The sequence below is a fragment of the Melospiza melodia genome, chromosome 6, assembly GCF_035770615.1.
Source record: "Melospiza melodia melodia isolate bMelMel2 chromosome 6, bMelMel2.pri, whole genome shotgun sequence".
Lineage (NCBI taxonomy): Eukaryota > Metazoa > Chordata > Aves > Passeriformes > Passerellidae > Melospiza > Melospiza melodia.
In genome coordinates this window covers 73215477-73236132 of record NC_086199.1, presented here as the reverse complement: position 1 = coordinate 73236132, position 20656 = coordinate 73215477, and the positions used below count along the sequence as shown (strand labels likewise).

At 45.2% G+C, this 20656-nt stretch overlaps 2 protein-coding genes across 13 annotated transcripts in view; one reads left to right on the top strand and one right to left on the bottom strand.

The window, feature by feature from the left end:
* Positions 1 to 10989, bottom strand: part of NUMB (NUMB endocytic adaptor protein) — a 91851-nt gene extending 80862 nt beyond the window's left edge. For 9 of the 12 annotated variants that reach the window (XM_063159150.1, XM_063159158.1, XM_063159164.1 and 6 more), the window contains exon 1: positions 10913 to 10987. The gene's annotated coding sequence lies outside the window, so the exon portion shown is untranslated. Of the gene's footprint in view, positions 1 to 10912 lie in introns of all 12 variants that reach the window. The other 3 variants (XM_063159162.1, XM_063159163.1, XM_063159151.1) reach the window with 2 other exon arrangements.
* A 7710-nt stretch (positions 10990 to 18699) lies between these two features.
* Positions 18700 to 20559, top strand: RIOX1 (ribosomal oxygenase 1). Its single transcript, XM_063159550.1, has one exon. The coding sequence runs from the start codon at positions 18700 to 18702 to the stop codon at positions 20515 to 20517; it is 1818 nt and encodes a 605-aa protein (XP_063015620.1). The 3' UTR covers positions 20518 to 20559.
* The last annotated feature ends 97 nt before the right edge of the window (positions 20560 to 20656 follow it).

The window sequence follows — 20656 nt, the reverse complement described above, 5'->3', positions numbered from 1 at the left end:
GGGCTTGAGTCTGGACTGTGTATTTTCTACACTAAGCAGTAAATACTCTTTCATTTCAGTGAGATTCTTCCATTTCTAACTTTCCACCATGCACAGGAGAACATGATTCACTTGGAGTTTGGCATGGCAAGAACCTAAACATTAATATGGAAAAATTTAAATCCTCTGGATTTAACCACAAATAACCAATCACTGAATACATCTGTAGAACAAAATAAAAATGAAGCCAGATCTCCCAAGTCTGCATTTCTACTACTAGAACCTGCATCTTTTACCTTGAAGTTTCTATGGAAAGAGATTGCGGAGAACTGAAAAATAAAACAAAACAGCAGAGGATCCCTGAACCACCTTCCTTCTCAATGAATCTGTGCTGCACCATGAACCATTTTAATTTGCAAAATTATCAATGAATTTGCAATTTTTTTCAACATCCTCTATTTCCTGTGTACCACAAGAATTCTATTTAGACCAAGCCCTTCACATTGGATTTACTTCACTGATTTCACAATCTGCTACTGCCCTGCCTCTTCCCCTTTCTGATGATCTGAATTTCTGATATTCAGATGCTCCATTAGTCTAAGAAGAAATGTTCTACTCCTTCCTTTAAGATCACTATATAGTTATCTAGGCTTACTATAGAGTAAAGGTGAATTTTAAGCATGTTAAACTACTCTAATCACCCTTCAGATGAAAGACAAGTGATATTTCTGTACCCAAACAGATGAGTCATAAAACTCTCAAGTTGATGTGAAAAACCCCCCTAATTTTGCTCTGGACAAGACTGAGAGTAATGAAATTTGTTACAATCTAAATAGTAATCACCTATCACACTTTCCATGCATGTGAACTTAAATGACCTCAACTCCTATAGGAAATTATAATATATATAATGTCAGAAATAATATGTATTAATGACAGTTCTCTTGGTTAAGTTCTTTACAAATGTTATTGGGACTAAAGGCCTGTGATGAGGACATGGGGACAAAATTTCCTATCTTCAGAAAAATAAAAACAACTTCTAAATTGCATGAAATAATTAGGATTAAACCCAGGAACTTCTGTAACCCAGTTCCAAATTTAAAACAGCAGATAATGAAGTCCCCAAAGTAAACACAGAATTATGCTATGCCTAATTTAATACAGTAATGCAGCTCACTTCAACACCTACACATAAATGAGACTGGTCTCAACTCCATACCAGGATTACTAGGGGAACATTACCTGTTCAACAGCAGGCTGAAGCTAAATACAAACTCATTACTGACACCTAACACAACAGACAAACTGTGTTTGTTTTTAAAAGATGGAAACACTGAATGTGGTGCTTCTGGGAAAAAAAAAAAACTAAAAAAAAACCCCAAGACCATCCTTGCTACATCCCTAAACTAATCACTGTCTTTAATAACAATGAGGTGCCTGAAAGCAGCAAGAGCTAAGAATTACCAGGATTCAACATCTTCATTGCTTAGATCTCAAGGGCTACTAAATCCTGAGTACGAAGGCTGTTCACAGTTCCATGTAAACAGCTGTGCAGAGAAGCAATTCCCAGTGTACTTCACACCAGTACCATCCCCAACTTGATGTAATGAGATTATCCCAAAAATCAGGCCTACAGCTTTAAGCCAGTATTGTTTAGAGCTCTAACAGTCATACATGCATGCACCACAAGGAAAACCAGGGAAAAGCACAGGGTAAAACCACAATTTTTGGTCATGAGCTGCAGGCATTATCTATGCCCTGAAGTGTACCTGAAATCACATCCTAGATGGAAGATGGAATTAAGTCTAATGTAAATTTCAAAATATGACATTTTACACCTACCAAAGAACAGCAGTCCTCAAGCTTTGAGGACGATATCATGCAAGACTGACAGATGCCAGTCCCTTTCCACTGAAGAAACTGGGACAACTCACAGCAGATTGATCTGGTATCTGGTGCAGAACTAGAACGGATGCAGTGTCATCTCTCACAGATGAGTCAACACATCATTAGCTACTTCATGATAGCAGCTATTTCAGCTGCAACTGATCCGTTTTTATAGATGTGATGTGTCTCACAGCAAAGATGCACATTAGAAAGCTGAAAAATTCTTTCCAAAAGAGGACAAGAAGCTCATGCAGCATTTACCTAGACTAAACACTGAAACAGTGAGCTGAACAATAAGCAATCATTTCCAGTGTAAAAGCCACATAAGATTGAAGCAAGCATGTTTGTTTATTTCTAAATGTAACTGGAGCCAGAGACAATGTGTGAAGGGAAACAAAAAAACAGTCCACTGTAAAGAGAAATTTTTCCCATTCTTTGTAGAAAATCTGAAGGAAGGGAGATTTTGGGACTACTCTTCTTTTCCCTAAGGTAACATTAGCAAGATAAACTGTGTCTTCTCAATCACCACACTAATCATTTTAGCATTTGCCTACTCTCTGCCCACACCAGTCAGTTCCATTTCTCACTTGATCTAACGCCATGAAAAACAAAGACATGCATTTAGTTACCCCTCCTTACTTGTGCTCAAATGGCTGCACAGCCTTTACTTGCAGAAACCCCAACTTCTAGGGTCATTATGGAAGGGGACCAAACTCATTCGGGCTGCTGGACCTGATGCACTATGCGAGGAGCCAGAGTCAAGGCAGTGAGTAGGACACAGTTGGTTTAAACAAAATCTTGGTATCTGCTAGAAGCAGACAACAAAACAGTGTGACAGTACCTGGAGATGTCCTGTCACTCGTGGAGCTGAGATGTGCTCCCATCTCTGTAACAAGCCTATCAGCAGTTTACAGCTCGCATAACTGCACCTACAGAAGCTTCTCTACTGAAAAAGGCAGAGCCATCACTACTTGTGCCACAGAAATCACTGATCCATCTAGAAGAAACTCCAGGGAAGACCTCCTGAATGCATAATCTTCATCTCAGGTGGGATCTTTGGAGGGTGAGGGAGGCAGATAGGCAGGACCATTCCAAAAATGTACTACATCATGGTTACATTAGCTGTATGCACCGGATCCATGTCACTTCCTTTTAGCAACAGCACACCCCCTCTGTTTGTCCTCCCCGACCCAAAGCTCCAGGGTGCTTGCAGAAGTGAAAACAGGGGCTGATCCTGCTAAAAACAAACCTGGAAAAAGAAAATAGTTTATTCAATTCAAGAAAGGAATATACAATCAAACAGTCCTGGGGTGTTGAACTGCAATTCAGAAGTGCAAGAAGTTTAGCTGTCATCAGGCACAACTGGAGATAAGTCATGATCCAGCACCTCAGAAAATTCCAGGACACATCACACTCCAAAAAAGTTTCTTACCTCTGAATACAAAATTCATTTTTAAAATTTTTTTTTGCCTGAAATGCAAGAGAGCAAAGAGAGCAATACACTACCAAATCAACCACATTCCTGCAAGTGAGAGAAAATATGCTAACGGAGAAGGCAAGCCATTTTGTGGAAAACTTTTTTTTTTCCTCAACCAAGTTATGATACTCATTCATAGCAAAATACTGCAGTATATTATTAAGAAATTAAAACAGAAAAATAAGCAATAAGGAAATCAAGACAGAATCAGAAAGATTTTCATCCTGGATTTCCTCAAAAAATATTATTATATTTTCATTCTTTATCTTCACTAAGACTTCCAAATCAAGAATAAAATTTCTGCAGTTCACATGACCTCACTATTTTTGGTGTATCTGTATTCCTACCTCAGCACCGCCTGCCTCAGAAGAAAGGAAGGACTATGTCTACAGTACTAGAATAATAATTTAACAGTACTTAAATTAGTATATGGTACAGCTGATTTTTTTTCTCTGCTTGAATGATAAATATTCTTTACACTGTGTGATTTTCAGAATTGGGTCCTCATCCTTAAGTGAACAAATACTGTAGGCAGAGAAATCACGTCGCCTTTTCTAGTAACAGTTATGTTCCTGGCTTGTGCAAGGACAAGATGCTGAACACTGTGGATAAGACTGATTACTTTGAGAACAAACTCTAACAGACAAAATAAATGATGCTCAAAACAAGAGTTAACTGTGCAGAGAATAACTTATTGCAACTGAAAATAAAATTTAAGTATGGGACTGCATCTAAAATGTGAGATAATGGACATGAATCTATATTATGTCATATACGTCAATAAAAGTCATGTCTGAGATACAAATTCTGTACTTCTAAGAACAAGGAAAACTTTTAGATAGTACTAAGTACATACCTCCTTAAAGGGGTATGCCCTACCCCACCTGACAGTAAAGAAGTAGTCATGTATTTTGGCTGTCAGAGTGTGGGCCAAGCAAATTTTACAATGATACACAATCCACATTAATATCAGCATGATGCACCTATCCATAGCACATGCAGTGAGTTTGACAAAGCACTCAGTGACTGTCTTCTACTTGCCAGCTGCACACAGCAAATCCAAACCATAGCTCAGATTTTCTACATAAATTCACCTACAAAAAGGTTGTTAAAAACACAACTATTTTACAGACACTTTCAGAAAATATCCTATCAAAAAGATACAGGCCAACTGAATTGTAGTCCTTCACTCCACTCCCTTGCAGGAGGGTGGCTCTCTGCTGCCAAGCTAAGAGAACACACAGGAACAGCCAGCTGCTCAAAGATGGCACAGTTGAGAGGCACTTTAAACCAGCAAATGGCCTCTGACAAATTCATGTCAAATAGAGGAAGCAATCCTCATGTGCAAATAAATACACATACAAACGTCATGACACTCTTTCAAAGCTACCCTGTGCAAATCCAGTTAAAGAAACAGCACATTACACAAAAGATGCTTCTCACATAGACACTGAAACCAACACAGAAATACCAAACTTTACAGACACAAGCAAAACTGGACATCAATATTAAGCTCTGACAATGTTCAAGGTCCATTAATATAAGAGCACACAAATAATCATAACTATTAACTAGCTTACTAATCATTCAACTGGGAGGGCTGGGGGGAAGGAAAGAAACCCCAAAAAAGCCACTCTATCAGCAGGTATGTGCTAAAATACAAAAAGCAAAACCAACATCACAGTCACCGAATCCTATAAACTTTGGTTTATATAAGACTTTAAACTAGACAATCTAATTCTCATTTTCAGATTTTCAGACTGGGTTAGGGAATTTGATGCACAGGTGATGTACATTTCAACCTGAAATGCGATGACTCAACATAAATACAGACTCTGCACTGATCAGAACTACAAGGAAGAAACTGCACAGGAACCCCAGCCCAACCCAAAGCACTAAACCTTGAGTAGTACCACACTAATGATGGGTAAATTCTCTCTCAGACTTTTTAGACCAGATTAAGCCTCACAGGCTTTTTGAAAACAGTGTCACATCTCATTCTTTTAAATCAAAAACAGTCAGCAGAAATACCATGTTAAGCAGACTCTGACAATAAAATAGCCAGCCTTAAAAAAAAGTATATGCTAAAGGCATAGAAGTAAAGCACGTGAAAAGGTTGGAAAATTCATCTGATCCACTGCTGAGACATTGAGGAACCCTCAAAGCACGACAGCTACAGCCACCTGTACAAATGAAATTAATAACAACTTCTTTTGTAACAAAAAGTATGCACTGTTTTTTTCTCCCCACAGAATTTAGATTATTAATTTGAGTAAGAACCAAATATTAGAGAAAAAAAATTTTAAAAACAGCAATCAAGTTTCATGAGACTATGGTATTCAGCTCCTTGTTTCATGTGAACTGGTCTAGTGCTACTGAGTTCCAGAAAAAACCACCCAAGAACAAAACTAGAAGTTTGCTGTTTAACACATTTGGAAGGCAGGAACATGCTTTTTCCTTATACTGTGGGAAAATATAAATCCAACACTTTTACCATTAGTTACTAAACAAAATCTAGACCCAGCCTATATTAATTGTGAACCAAGTTTCTATTTGTGTCATTCCTCCATATGGGGAACAAATTCCTTCACATGTCTCCACAGATTTTTACTACAGGAGTTGATGAATTAATGCCTTTGAAAAAAAGACTATCCTCACTCAAAATCTTAAGGCAACACACAAAGATATCAGCTAACTAAAGATCCAAGCATTTATGAACCACTCTGCACTACAAGGCAAGGAGAGTTTGGCTCTTATATGCTCAGTGGTGCCCATCAGCAAACTCCACAGCGCTGGAAATGCCAAGGTATCTTTAGTCCTGGTGGACTACAGAAACAAGCTTCTTTAACAGTCTAAAATCAGTCCACCACTGAGAGTGGAGCCCCAACAGAGGCTTGAATCACATTAATGAAGTTGAAACAACATAACAAAAAAGGAAAGAGAGATCATTGATGTTTGGAGTTTTTGCCCCAGAAAAATAAACTGATAAAGAGTGATCACATCCAAACTTAAAAGAGCTAGCACGCAGTAAGAGTGGTTCTGGCCGAGTACATGTTTTTCTTAGTCTCAGTAACACTTGCAGCTCTTAGATCAGTGAACAAGCCCAGGCCAATGACCAAGCACACACCTACAGAAAGCAGTTCTGAAGAGTAAACTCTCTGTAGGTATACCTACAGTACTGCTTATAATCCAGTTCACCAGGAAGTTCCAGTTTGTTGTTTCCCAGAAAAGGAAAGGTAATCAGAAGAAGATTCCAAACTGTTTGGTCCAAGTCTTAATACACTGTACTTTTCCATGGTTTCACTTAGAAGGGTAACAGCTTTGGTTCTGGCTTCAGTATCAAAGCCCACCAGCAAAACCTCAAAAATCCTACAGACTCAGTACTCAAAGAAGCCAAGACCTTGTTTCACATCTCCAGACTCTGAAATTAATGGTTTTATATTTTCCTCAAGAGCACCTTTACATTTTGTCATATGTATTCCTTTTAAGCAATTTCTCCCACACAAATAAATTTGTCCTGACACACTTTCAGTCACACCTCTGCGGAAACAGAAGTTACCGTACAGAAACATCTTTAAGCCATCACATCTGGTAATTACTACTACAGAACACCAGGATTCCACAAAGAATTACTATGTAAGACAAACGCCAAACAAAGCAATTCACGTTTTCAGAGCTATCTCCTAACCACACGCTTCAAAGGGGTCTGGATGAATATCTAACTGCAGCTACATATGACATGATGCCATTTATACAGCCAAACTGATATCTGCCAGTTGCAAGGCTTGCTCAATAAAAATGAAGGAAAATAAACAAGAAAAAAAAAAGCAAAACAAAACCCACAAAACAACAACAAAAACCACATCCTGCACAGCAGAACAGAAGTCTTCCTGATCTTGCTTATTATTAAAATTTTGCTCTTTCTGATGCAACATCTGTTTTAACTATACACCATAAAGAACATAAGTCCAAAATGAGCATTTGATGGATCCCACCCTTAGGATGAGCACAAATCCCCTTCCAGACACAGCTGTGTCAGTCTGAGGTTGTTGTGCTGAGCACATCCCTAGTTCCACATCCTCTGCTCATTACTATTGCCACCCACATCAACATGCCAGCTGAAAGAAATGGAACAACACTCTCCAATTTACTGTGATTTTTACCTGCCAAGCCAGCTTGAAACAGTTTGCTATAGGTCTTTGTTAACCCAGGTCATGCTGATGGAAATGTATGGTTCCAGAAAAGCTCAAAGAAATTTCAATCAGAGCTACCAATCTCCAACCCCACTTCAATGTAAGTCCCATTTCCACCCCATGACCCTGTTCAGATACGTGATCCAGCCAAAATTCAACAAAACAAAAATAAAAAAGCAATTAACTACCTGATTAACTCCCTGACTTCATTTAACTCACAGCTACAAAGGCCTCCTTGCCAGCAGCTGAAGATGCACAGTCAAGAAGGAGACACGACCACCAGAGCTTCATTAAGCTGCCAAGTCTATGGACAAGGCAGAACTATCAGGTAAAACTAAAATTGAGCTGCTTCAGCAAAGAGTGGGCACAGCCTCCTCTCCTCCTATGCAAGCAATAACATTTGTATAGCTACAAAGTCAGTTCAGAAGAGTTGATCCAACTGCAGCTTAACATTTTTCTGTATGGCCATTTTCAGCTGGATCAGCAAAGGAAGACTAACAGAGGAAAACAGATCCTTTTGGTGAAAGCATCGGCAGAAAAATCAAAGCTGCTCTGGTGGTAATTCAATAATATGACTGTAGAGGACATGTTAAGTCTTAGCTTGATTGAATTTATGCTTGGTATTCTGCAGGAAAAGAAAGGCAATATGCTTCAATTTCACTTATTAATATTTTGAGATCAATTGAGACAAGAAGAAATCTGTAATTTTAATATATGTTCACTGATCAAAGCAAACTCCAAAAACAATACTAAGAACAAGACTTCACATTAATTTAAACCAAGCTTGCTTGATAAGCTGGCAAAGCAAATAAAAATATAAGTAAACTTTGACCCCTCCCCCAAAGAAAATAATAAAATCAGCAGTGTCAGACAAGTAGATGAACACAATAAGTAGGATACAACTCCAAACTCATCAATTAGACCAGCTTAGGCTGCCAATCTCTTACTTGACAGTTTCTGTAAAACATCTTTTCTAGAGTACAAAAGATTAAATTTCTATAGCATTAGAGCAATTTTTTTTCTCCAATGCTATGTAGTTCCATCAATAGTATAGTGGAATAAAACCAACTATAGGCAGAATTCAAGACATATTTCACAGTGCTGTAATAGGCTCTCACAAACACACAATAAAAAAATCTACTATAAAATGTTTTTCCCAGTAGCTTCTATTCCTGGGGAAGGAAGCGATTTTTGCAAAGACTTTCACTACCATTTCAGAAAGTTTTTATCCCATCACATCCATTATGGTAGGAAAGAAAATTACTTACAGACCGTTCCAACCCCAAGCAGCTCTATCAAACTACAAAATGTGAGACTTAGAAGTCTGGCAAGTTTTAAGAGCCCAATGTGGCTTGTTGGTTTAGGTTTTTTTCTTCCCAAATGCATAATGCTGTCAAACTACTAACAAAAAATCAGAAGATTTCACAACAGTACGTGAGAAGATAAACAAACTTGTCTACTCTGTCTAGTTTACATGCGCCTTCAGATTCCACACATTTAAGCTAAATAATATATGCAGGAAAGTAATTCCCTGGATGAAAAATAGATTTTCTGCTAGTAGGGATTTAAATGGTTCATTTGAATTGCATTCCACATGTATACTTTAGGAAAAAAAATCTTTTATGTGTTAGGTTTAGAGTCCTGTAAATCTGAATTTTCACCGAGGCTTAAAACCAACACTCTATGCAATTAGAGATTAAAAAGCGTTTACTGTAGGATAACTCAGGGTACCAAGAATCACAGGCAAGGCTGAACACATCTGAAATTCATTGTTCTGGACTTCGCTCACATTCTTATTTCTTCTGTAAGACTTTTGCTAAGAGAAAAAAACAGCACTTCCACAGACAATTGCCAAGAGATGAAGAAATGGAAAACACTCACTGATGAACAGAAAAACAATCTCTTTCTCTATGGTAACTATTAACTTCTGCATAATCATACAGACCATTTTAGCAGTAACCATAGATCAATAAGTCAAATAGAACTGAGTCAGAAATCCATTTAAATATTTACATTTTTTGTTACAAGTCATACCTAGAGTATTACTGTAGCCAAAGAGAATGACTGTGCCTTCCATTTTATTCGCTCTCCTCATTCGGGAGCCTATCTCGAGATGCAGAATGATCAAAAATACAAAACGAGAGGAAAACAAAATCCCTTAAATGGTAGAAATGTACATTGTTAACAGCTATAAGCTTCTCCTACTCCGGACAGCCGAATTACGAAATAGACAACAACACAGAAAACACCGCAGCACACAGAAAAGCTCCCTTATCATTTCATACACCATTAATGAGCGGGTTATATAAATCTACTGGACCGAAGGAGTTATAGATCTGAGCTGCTGCAAGACATTAACTCTACCGTGAGGGATACATAATTTCATTCTTGAAGACTGTTCATCTCCATGAACGCAATGAAAGGACTTAGAGGCACTCCGAACGGGAGCTGCATTTCAACCCTCCGTGCCCGACGGAGCGGGACGATGCTGCCCGGGCCCACCGCAGCCCCCGCCCCGCACGCTGTTGCTCGTCCATCGCTCCTGTGCCCGCAGGACGGGCCGAACCCGGCCGGCTGCTCCTTTGTGCAGCCTGGCGAGCTGCCGCACACGCACTGAGGCACCGGCCAAGCCACGAACCGGGTGAAAAGAGACGAGCCCCGCTGCTCACGAGGGCCCTTTCCCCTACAACTCTCGCCGCCAGACTGGGTCGTCAGCACCGTCGCCCAAAAGCCTCGTCCCGACGCCTCCCGAACTTCACAGCGCCCCAGCCCCAGCTGAGACGGGGCAGCGGTTCCGGGGAAGCCCGGACTTCCCGGAGCCCCCACTCGCTCCCACGGCCACGCAGGGGCGGCAAGCGATACAAAGCGCCCGGGAGCGGCCGCGGCGGAGGGACCCTCTGACGGAAACCTGGCTGGGATTCAAGGCCTAGGAGAGACGGCAGGCACGGGCGGCAGCCCCGGGAGAATCCCATGAAGCGGCGCCGCCCCGGGGGTCGCTTCCGCGGGCCAGCGGCTCGGTGCTCCCCGTAGGGCCCTTCGGTGCCGCGGCCGCCCCCCGCAGGCTCCACCTGCGCCGGGCCCCCGCTCCACCGCACCGCGGGGATCGCGCCCCACCCCACCGCCCCCCGCCGGGGAGGGGACCGGAGGGCGCTCCCACGTCTCCCCCCGCCTCCGCACGCACTTTCCCGGAGTACCCCTGCCCCCCCTTCATCCCCTCCAGCCCCTCAAGCTTCCCCCGCCTCCGGCGCTCCCCCCGCCGCCGGACCCACCCGCGCCCCGCAGGGTTTGGCACGGCCCCGTCGCGCCCGCCCGCGGCTCCGGCCACCGGCCGCCGCGGCGAAGGCCCTTCCCCGCATCGCGGCCCGGCCGTGCTCACCTGCTACCCGCAGCCACCTCCCTCCGGCGCCTCCTCCGCCGCCCGTCGCCACCGAGCAGCGCCGCCGCCGCCGCCGCTCCGCCCCCGCCCCCCGGCCGCCGCTCCCGCCCCCGTCGCCAGCCACGCCTACTCCGGCGGCCCATTGGCCACGCGCCCCGAAGTTCTGCCTCTGGATTGGTGGGAGGAGCCGCCTGTCAAAGCTTAGGCCCCGCCCATCCCCGCCCCGCAGGTCCCGGGTGGTTTATTCACTCCGGGGCTTTGGCGCCCCCAATCTCTCACTGTCGGTTCCGATTGGCTGACGCGGTGGGGACAGCGTGCCAGGATTGGCTGCCCGAGGTGCCACTGCGGCGCTGCGCCCGCCCCCCCCGGGGCTCGGCTGCGCGGCGCGGCGGGAAGGCGGCGGTGGCTGCCCGGCCGGAGTCGGGACCGGGGATCCCCCGCTCCTCGGGGAGCCGCTGATGCGCCTTGCACCGCCCGTCTGCGGTTCGGTTCAGCTGTGGTTCTCGTCTCCTCACGGCTGCGGCGGTGGCACCAGGAGGAGGGTTCCCGCAGCCCCATTGCCACCTCGGTTCCCTCCCGATAAACCACAGGTGGTGACTGACGCCTTCCCTGGGGGCTGCAGTGGGACGTGCTGCTAATGCCAGCTCTCCAGAAACCGTGATGCCCTACATCAGCCAGAGGCCAGGCTTGCAGGAAAATCGCGAGCAGGCTCCTTTAACCTTCACGACTGAGACTGGGAACCATAGTATTCTCAGGCTATCCTTCCTTCGGCTAGAAACACTAGCATGCCTCCATTTTCCAAATGGAGACAGTACCAGGTGCTGAATTCAGCAGGGAGGCTCTGCTTCAAAGGGAAGCTACCCAGGGGAATCCTCTGGGAGCAGCACCCTTGCGACTGCACATACGGGGCTTGGCCTGAACGCATTAACCAGAATGCATATTTCCAACAGCTGCCTCCTCTCACCAGACTTTCAAGTAGCTACTTCATCCAAACTGCAAGCCAGAATGATTCCCGGTGCATTCAGTTTGGGGGAAAAAAAATAAAAACATTTTGAAGCTGATCGAAATGCAAAGATTACGTGATGTTTCTCTTCATTATTATATTCTCCCTGCATACACCATCCCCCTTATTCCTCTTTACTTCTGAATCAAGCAAAGAAACAGAGCAACAAAGAACACAGGCTATGATGCTGGCTGGCAAGCATCCAGAAAACAAAGCAACTGAAATCACTGGGAATTTCAGAGCATCATGTGCAAAAATAATTTACCAAGTTTACATAGGAAATGCTCAGGCAGAAGTGTGAGTATGACACTGACTCAGTTTCACACTGATGCTCTGACCCCCAAGTCATCCCTTGTTCATAAATTAAACTGAGAGGATGCAGGGGTTCTCCTTGCATCTTTTTGCATATCCCTTGGCTTTCCAAGGAAAGCAAAATCAAGACAGAGAGCTGCCTTCCCTCTCAAATATTCAAAAATTGCTGGAGGATAAGATAATGATTTCTACCAGTCCTAAATTTTCTTCTGATTTTATGAAAACATTCCTGACTTAATATAGCTCTTAAAATGTTGCATTCCCAGTACCTTCAGTGTAACACTCCTTCTCATTCACAGTCTTTGGATTTCTGACAGAAATTTTTGTAAAGCATGGTGCCCTTAATTTCTTATGAAAACTTATTTCCAAATGAACAGCTCCTATATTATCAAGAAGCTCTGCATCCAAATGAAAAGTATAAAGGAAAAGGCCAGGACATGCTATTGTAAATAAAATCTAATGTATGCTTCAGCTATTTATAGCTTTTACAAATATTTATTAGATGGCAAAATTCATTTGTTGCCATTACTGCTTCTCTCCTCAGCTGATAACTTGACCTCCCCATTGGTGACTGAAGGGACAGGGGGCTGTGGTGGGAAAGGAAAGGAAGATGACCCTAGAGGTCACTTAGCTGGACATGCTGAGCATCCAGCACAGCAAGCTGCACATTCACAGTGCTGCACTGCAGGACCAAGGCACGTTCTGAGCACTCAGTCTTCCCACAGCCTTTCCTTGGGAGGGGGGGGAAATTACTTCTCCAAGGTCTGACACTGGAAGCAATGCTTCAAATGCTTTGATCCTCATGGATAACAAAGAAATGGGAGATACTTCATAGCATTCACAAGAAACCAAACCAAATTTGCTCCTTATCACCTTTTCTTTAAGGCTGGGAACAGGGCTCCCTGCGTAATACACAGGATTAATGGAGTTGACTGTCCCTGTCATGCCCACTGACTCCTGCCAGCTGTGCCTTTCTAGCCAAGATCCTTCCTGGACTCAGTGGGATAGCAGGAGAGTATGCTATTCCCTAAGGACCTAAGAATATATTACACACACATTCATGACAATGCAAAATTCCTTTATCCCCACTGCAGATACCCCGGAGGCTTAACATCATTCTTCCCTATTGGTTATCTAAAATAATGTCAGTGATTAAATCTCCCTTCTCTAATCACACCATAATATTATCCCTTCTAGGAACAAGCCATACCAGTATAAATACTACCACATATGCATTTTTCTGCTCACGGAGAGGAATTCCATCTTTCTGGCAATATATATAAAACAATAGGAGCTTGTGTGTCTGAACAAGCACTGGAAATGTTCAAAAATACTTCTATAAGGTGCCATATTGGCTAGTAGCAACACATATCTACTATGGGAAGCAAATAAGCAAGTACTACAGGGGCTTTCTCCTGTCGTGCTCTGAGCAGATCTGAACCAATATGGTTGCTAAACCAAGGCATTCTGTTTGCACAGTATTTTCATCTTGGTAGTGCAGATCTGAAGTGAGCAAGCAATTTCAGAGTACTTCAGAAAAACTTCAATATAGGAAAAAAAAGGTAAAGTCTTTTTGCAAGGCTTCTGACTAGAAGAAGCTTACAGGAGAAGCAAATGTTGAATAGGGCTGCCCTATGTTGGCACAGCTATATGTTAATCTTGAAATAGTGGGTATAGGTGTATTTAATGAGCAAAGCTATGCAGTTGCCATCATTAGTGCAGAAAGGATATGAGGAGCAAGAATCCTTTAAAACCTGTCTTCCATGGAAAGGCATCGGCCAAACAGCTTGTCAAGAGCCATGGTCTGTGCATATCAAAAGGATATTCTCTAGCACAAGATTTATGCATTGACAGTACTTTCTACCTTGGTTCTTTAGACGTGATTAATCCCACATGAGAAGTATTTCATTCAGGTCCTCTTTGCCTTCATTTTAGGATGGGGATTTTCTCTTCATGGCCATTTCTTTCTCTCCTTCTGCTGGAGCCTTGAAGTCTGGAGCTTTGTATTTAATCACTGCCTATGGAGTCACTGCAGATGGTATCTGCTCAATGCTACCAAATGCTAGATGGCATCTAATAAAAGTACAAAAACCCTCATAAAATTATTTCAGAATTTGAAAGTACACATGCCTATTCAACGTGGTGAGTAAACTCAGCCAAACTCAGTCCTACTTAAATACATTATTTTAATTCAGCTTTAATTCCAATGTTTCTGCCTTAGTGTCACATGGTACAAAAGAAAATGTCTGTGCTTCCAAATCCCTCCAAAAAGATAATTTCACAGGGAGGACAGGACCTTCTAATGATGATTTTTACAAATGTGCTTTAATATGGCTGTTCCATGGCAGGGAAGGCTTCTTTTCTCAGTGGGGCTCCTTGTACAAGATAACCAGGATTAAAGACCACAACCAGTCACTGAATAAGAAAATCCCTGAGAAGAGAGAAACAGCTGGAAGGAGGCCAAAGCTGCTGCCAAAAGATGCTTCAGTGAGTGAGTGCATTCACTCTGATGAGGGAGGCCAGAGGATAGCTCTTGAGAAACAGTTCCTGAATTAGCTTTCAGTCTTGTTATATCTGGCAGTGAACTTTATAGCTTTCACAATGAGCAGCAGGCTTCACAATCCAGCCGAGTGTCCTTCCAGTGATGACACAGTGGATGTAGCTAGGCTGTATAAGAAAGATTGTCAGCTAAGCAAACCTGTTGAAATGCTCTTTATCCTTACTAGGTATTAGTTTTGGCATGAAAACAAAACTGATTGTGCAAAAGGAAGGTCGCCAGCAAAGTAATAATGAGAAGAAGGATTAAGCTGGGCTTAATTTTCTAATAGTGAGTGGTTTACATTAATGATTTTCTGGGAACACAGAGAAGGTCTGCACAATGGTGAACAACTGAGTATCTGATACACAGGAAACTGCAAAGAATTTTGTCCTTTCCACTCATTAGTGAAGACTACTCATAGTTTTGCAGGGTCAGGACTTAACCCAAATTGCTCTTTAAATTTGAGATTTCAATTATTTGAATGGCATAAGGCTAAAATATCAAATGAACCCTACATCTCTTTAAGGTGCCATTTACTTACTTCTTTTGAAGTCACTTGTGACTCTCTAATAGATTGTACTCACCACATTTATATGTCCTAAATAAAACACATGTGGCTCTTGGCAATGCAGATTATACGTTCATAAAATCCAAGTAATTTTGTGCTAAGTTCTAATTAAGAAATTTAATTGAGCCTCCAGTTGCTACTCTGTCTGTGTAAGCAGCAGCTAGGGATCACCTAATCATTCAGAGATCTGTATTGCTTTCCTTTTGTTTATTTAAAGAGCTGTACACGACACATATTTCTTTAGATGAGTTCTCTTTAAATATTGGACAATGAAAGCAAAGAGCATGTAAACTTTGTGGCTACTCCTAAACAATCATCTGAGCACTCTGTAAGTGACACTGAAGCTCTCTCTTTTTGCCCTAGGTCAAAACCCTTTCTTGCGTCACACAGAAAAATAGCAACATTCTTTATTCTCGAAAGAATTTATTATTAGAAAGGCTAAATTGTCAAAATAAATGTTTTCTTGTTATAGAGATTTAACTACTATTATTTTCCACTGTGTCCTTCGCTCAGAGACTTTGTTATACATCATAAAAAATCCAGTGTCAATCAGCTGTCTCTCAGCAGTAGGAAGTGACACCCCTGTGAAGATCAGGGCCCTCAAATGAGACTTTGAACCCCATGTACTGGTAAATATCCAGAACAGCTTTGCTGCTGTCATTACAGACATCCTGGTGTAACTCAGGTCAGGCTGTGTGCACAGCTCCTGGCTTCTTCTCAGAAGGATCAGTTGCACTCCAGTACATTAAGCAGTAACACAAATAACAATCCAGTCACCCAGGTTTTTCAAAAGTCTTCCCCCTGCCAAGCCTGTTTAGCCGTGCTTACGTATAATCAAAGCCTACAAGGGCCTAACTTTTACCATATTTCAAGCGCTTTGCATCTCGATTTTGTTAAGGGTCCAGTTCTGTTGAAACGCTTTCAGCTGATAAGATTATTCTAGTAAGCAGGGCTTAACCTTGGGGAAACAAAGAGCGGATTGAAATAGCGTTCGCCCTTCCCTTCTCTTCCCGTCTGCAGATGCACGCACAGGCTGCCCGCGCTCCCCGCTCGCCGCGCTCCGCGCCCCGCGGGTCACCTTGTCCCCGGAGCGGGGCGCACGGCGCCGGTCGGCCTCTGCCACCTGCTGGCAAAGCCGCAAACTCCAGGCCCAGCCTGGAGGCTGCCCGTGCACTCTCCTAAAACCCGTCTCCATTAACTAAAACCATCGTGGCGCAAGGAGGACAGCCTTCTACTGCCGTTGCTCTTCACGCAGCTTTGGCTATGCCCGAAGAATTCCGTCAGAAAAATAGCTCCAAAATTAAAATAGTTGTTCTTGCACATATACAGAATCACAGAATCACAGAAGTTCAAGACTGGAAGAGACCTGTAAGATCATCAAGTCCAGCCGATGTTCTAACTGTTCAACTAGATCATGGCAGCAAGTGCCACATCCAGTCTTTTTTTTAATTCTTCAAGGGATGATGACTCCACCACCTCACTGGGTAAATGATTCCAGTATCTGACCACTCTTTCTGTGAATATTTCCTTCTTAATTCTAACTTACATCTCGCTTGACGCAGCTTGAGACTGTGTCCTCTTGTTCTGTCTGTTGTCGCCCGGAGAAAGAGGCCGACCCCCAGCTCACCACAGCCACCCTTCAGGAGAGGCCGACCCCCAGCTCACCACAGCCACCCTTCAGGAAGTTGTAGAGAGCGATGAGGTCGCCCCTGAGTCTCCTTTTCTCCAGGCTGAACAACCCCAGCTCCCTCAGTCGCTCTTCGTATGGCTTGTGCTCCAAGCCCCTTATTAGTCTCGTTGCCCTCCTCTGGACACGCTCAAGTAACTCGATGTCCCTCCTAAAGTGAGGGGACAAGAACTGGATGCAATACTCCAGGTGAGGCCTCACCAGTGCCGAGTACAGGGGAAGAATGACCTCTCTGCTCCTGCTGGCCACTCCATTCCTGATACTGGCCAGGATGGCATTGGCCCTCTTGGCTACCTGGGCACACTGCTGGCTCATATTCAATCGACTGTCACCAGCACCCCCAGGTCCCTTTCCACCTGAGCACTATCCAGCCATTCCGTCCCCAGCTTATATCGGTGCAGGGGGTTATTGTGGCCTTTGAGGTATCTGCATCAATTCTAGAATTGAGATTAACATCTGAACTTATCCTCATTAGGCCTAACTGATTTCTGCTCCTGAATTGCGGTAAAATTGAAATGTAGGTCTGGGTTGAAACCTGGCAAAAGGTGAAAATTCTCTTTTCAGCTTTATATCCTATGCCTGATACACTAAGTAGCCCACACAGCAAATCTGCATATGCCTTAGAGTGTTAGCTGTTTAACATATTCTGGGCAGCTGACATTCCTATCTGTGAGAGGTTAATAACACCCTGTGAACCAGAGGGTTCCTGGGCACACTTGGGTAATTGCTGCAGTTAAATGCTTTAGACTCACAGCAGCCTCTGGAGATGAAATTCTCATGCAAAATTCATTCCCATGAATTACTGCAGTTCATCAAAGATTCTTCTCACAAAAGTACCGCACAGTGAATTTCTTCAACTCAAGCTTGTATCTTGATCAAAAATGTAAGTCTGTCAATACAAACCCCTACCTCTGCCTCAAGCAGAGTCTTGTTCTACCCCTCTAGGAAGCTGCAGCCTCTGGAAGCGCAGAGCAGCCCTCAGGCTGCCCAGCACCACTAACGCTGGCCTTCTGGGAAGCCTCGGAGAGAAACAGAGAGAAACAAAGGTCTGCCCAGGTTATTAGACAGTGAATGGATTTGGGGAAAAAAAAAAAAAAAGACACCAACAAACCAAAAAACACTATGTGACAGGACCGTCTTTTGGGTTTTTGGGATCCTTTTGAGATGACAGCCTTACAGCTGCTATCACCATGAGAAGCACAAGAAAAGGGGAGGGGGATGGCACACAAGAATTAGCTCCATTCAATTTGGGTTGCTACTCCTTGTGCAACACATTATGAAATGAGTGTTAGCTCATCTAGACTCATTAGGTTACAAAGTAATTCCAGGCTGTCTAAAAGCATATCTTCACCGTACGCCTTCAGACAAAACACAACTTTCTGAACGTACTGCTTAGAGCGTACTTCCAGAACGAAGCTTCCCAGCCACAGAACAGACCTGCATCGTACCAAGGCGAATCGCCTCTCTTTTTCTTCCGCAGGGCGGGGGAAGCAAATATACCCAGCACATTTTAAGCGGCGGAGATGACAAAAGACAAGACATTCTGTTCCACGCTGCACCACAGGCACCCATAGAACGCGTCCTTCCGGCGGCAGACGGGGGCGGGGACAGGCGGGGACGGGCTCCATCCCGTGCCCGGGGCGCTCCCGGCGGAAGCGGTGGCGCGGGGCGGGGAGCCATGGCGGCCATGGTGGCGGAGCAACGTGAGTTGGGGCGGCTCTCGGCGCTCGCCGTGTACCGCCGGATGGCGGGGGCCGGGCGGATGGAGCGGCGCCGCCGCGGGGCCCCGCTGCCCGCGGGTCGCAAGCGGGCCAAGGCCCGCCCGAGGCGCGGCCGGGCGGGAGGCGGCGGCTCGGAGCCGGAGGCGCCGCCGCTCGCCGCGCCCCCGAGCCGCGTGGAGCTCCCCGAGGAGGCCCCCGTGGAGGCCCCCGTGGAGCTCCCCGTGGTGGTGCCCGTGGAGGTCCCCATGGAGGTCCCCATGGAGGTCCCCGTGGAGGTCCCCGTGGAGGCCCCCGTGGATCCTCGGCCCGAGGCGACGGACGCCGGGCCTGACGCGAAACCGCGTGGTGGCCCCAAGGCGATGCCAGGCGGCCCGCGGCCGGCCGGGCAGGACGGCGGCGGTGTGTCGGGGCTGCTGCGGCGACTGGCGCGGCTGGAGGACAGCCGGCAGCGGGCCGCCGAGCTCTTCCGCTGGCTGCTGGCTCCGGTGGCGCCGGCGGAGTTCCTGGGGCGGTACTGGGAACGGGCGCCGCTGCTGCTGCGGCGGGGCGACCACGGCTACTACGCGGGGCTCTTCTCCACGGCCGACTTCGACGCCGCCTTGCGAGGCGGAGAGGTTCACTTCGGCACCCACCTGGATGTGACCAGCTATGCCGAGGGAGTGCGGGAGACGCACAACCCCTCCGGTAGAGCCCTGCCCGCTGTCGTGTGGGACTTCTACCAGAACGGCTGCTCCCTGCGCCTCCTCTGCCCGCAGGCCTTCTCCCCTACCGTCTGGCACTTCCTCTCCATCCTGCAGGAGCAGTTTGGCAGCATGGCAGGGGCGAACACCTACCTCACGCCCCCGGGTACGCAGGGCTTTGCCCCCCACTATGATGACATCGAGGCCTTCGTGCTGCAGCTGGAGGGGAAGAAGCACTGGCGTGTCTACAGGCCCCGAACAGATGCTGAGGTGCTGCCCCAGTTCTCCAGCGCAAACCTCACGCAGGCTGAACTCGGTGAGCCTGTGCTGGAGACTGTGCTGGAGGCTGGAGACCTGCTGTACTTCCCCCGGGGCTTTATCCACCAGGGTGATTGTCTCCCTGATGCACATTCACTCCACATCACTGTGTCTTCCTACCAGAGGAATTCCTGGGGGGACTTTCTGGAGAAGCTCCTCCCAGCTGCCCTGCAGATGGCCCTGGAGGAAGACGTGGAGTACCGACGGGGGCTTCCCATGGACTACCTGCAGTATATGGGGGTCGCTAACTCTGACACAGTCGATGCTCGGCGAACGGCCTTTGTGGAGAAGGTGCAGAGCCTGATAAAGAAACTTGTTGACTATGCACCCATCGATGCTGCTGTGGATCAGAGAGCCAAGTCGTTTCTTCATGACTGTCTCCCTCCAGTGCTCACGCAAAGTGAAAAGGCACAGAGTGTCTATGGCTTCCCGGCCCGGTGGCAAGATGGAGGCCCCTGCAATGTTGATATTCTGATAACAAAAGACACCGAAGTACGCCTGCTCCGTCATGGCATTGTTAGACTGTGTAATGAAGAAGCAGGTGTGATGCTGTACTACACTACGGAAAACTCAAGAGTGTATCATAAGGAAGAGCCCAAGTTCCTTGAGCTAGATCCTGAATATACAGACAGTATAGAATTTCTTCTGTCTTCCTATCCAAATTATGTAAGGGTGGCTAACCTTCCCTGTGAAACCTTGGAGGAAAAGATTTCTCTAGCTACGCTTCTGTTTGAGAAAGGTATTCTGACTACAAAGAAGCCTCTGGCAAAAATCTAACCCTTATTTTTTCACAAAATAAAAGTACACTTGTTTAGAAAACGTTCTGTCTTGGTCTTGCCTTCCGTCTGCTAGATATGAATCAGGAGTTCAGGTCTCTGCATCTCCTCTGGGGGTAGAAGGTCTGTGTTGTGGGTAG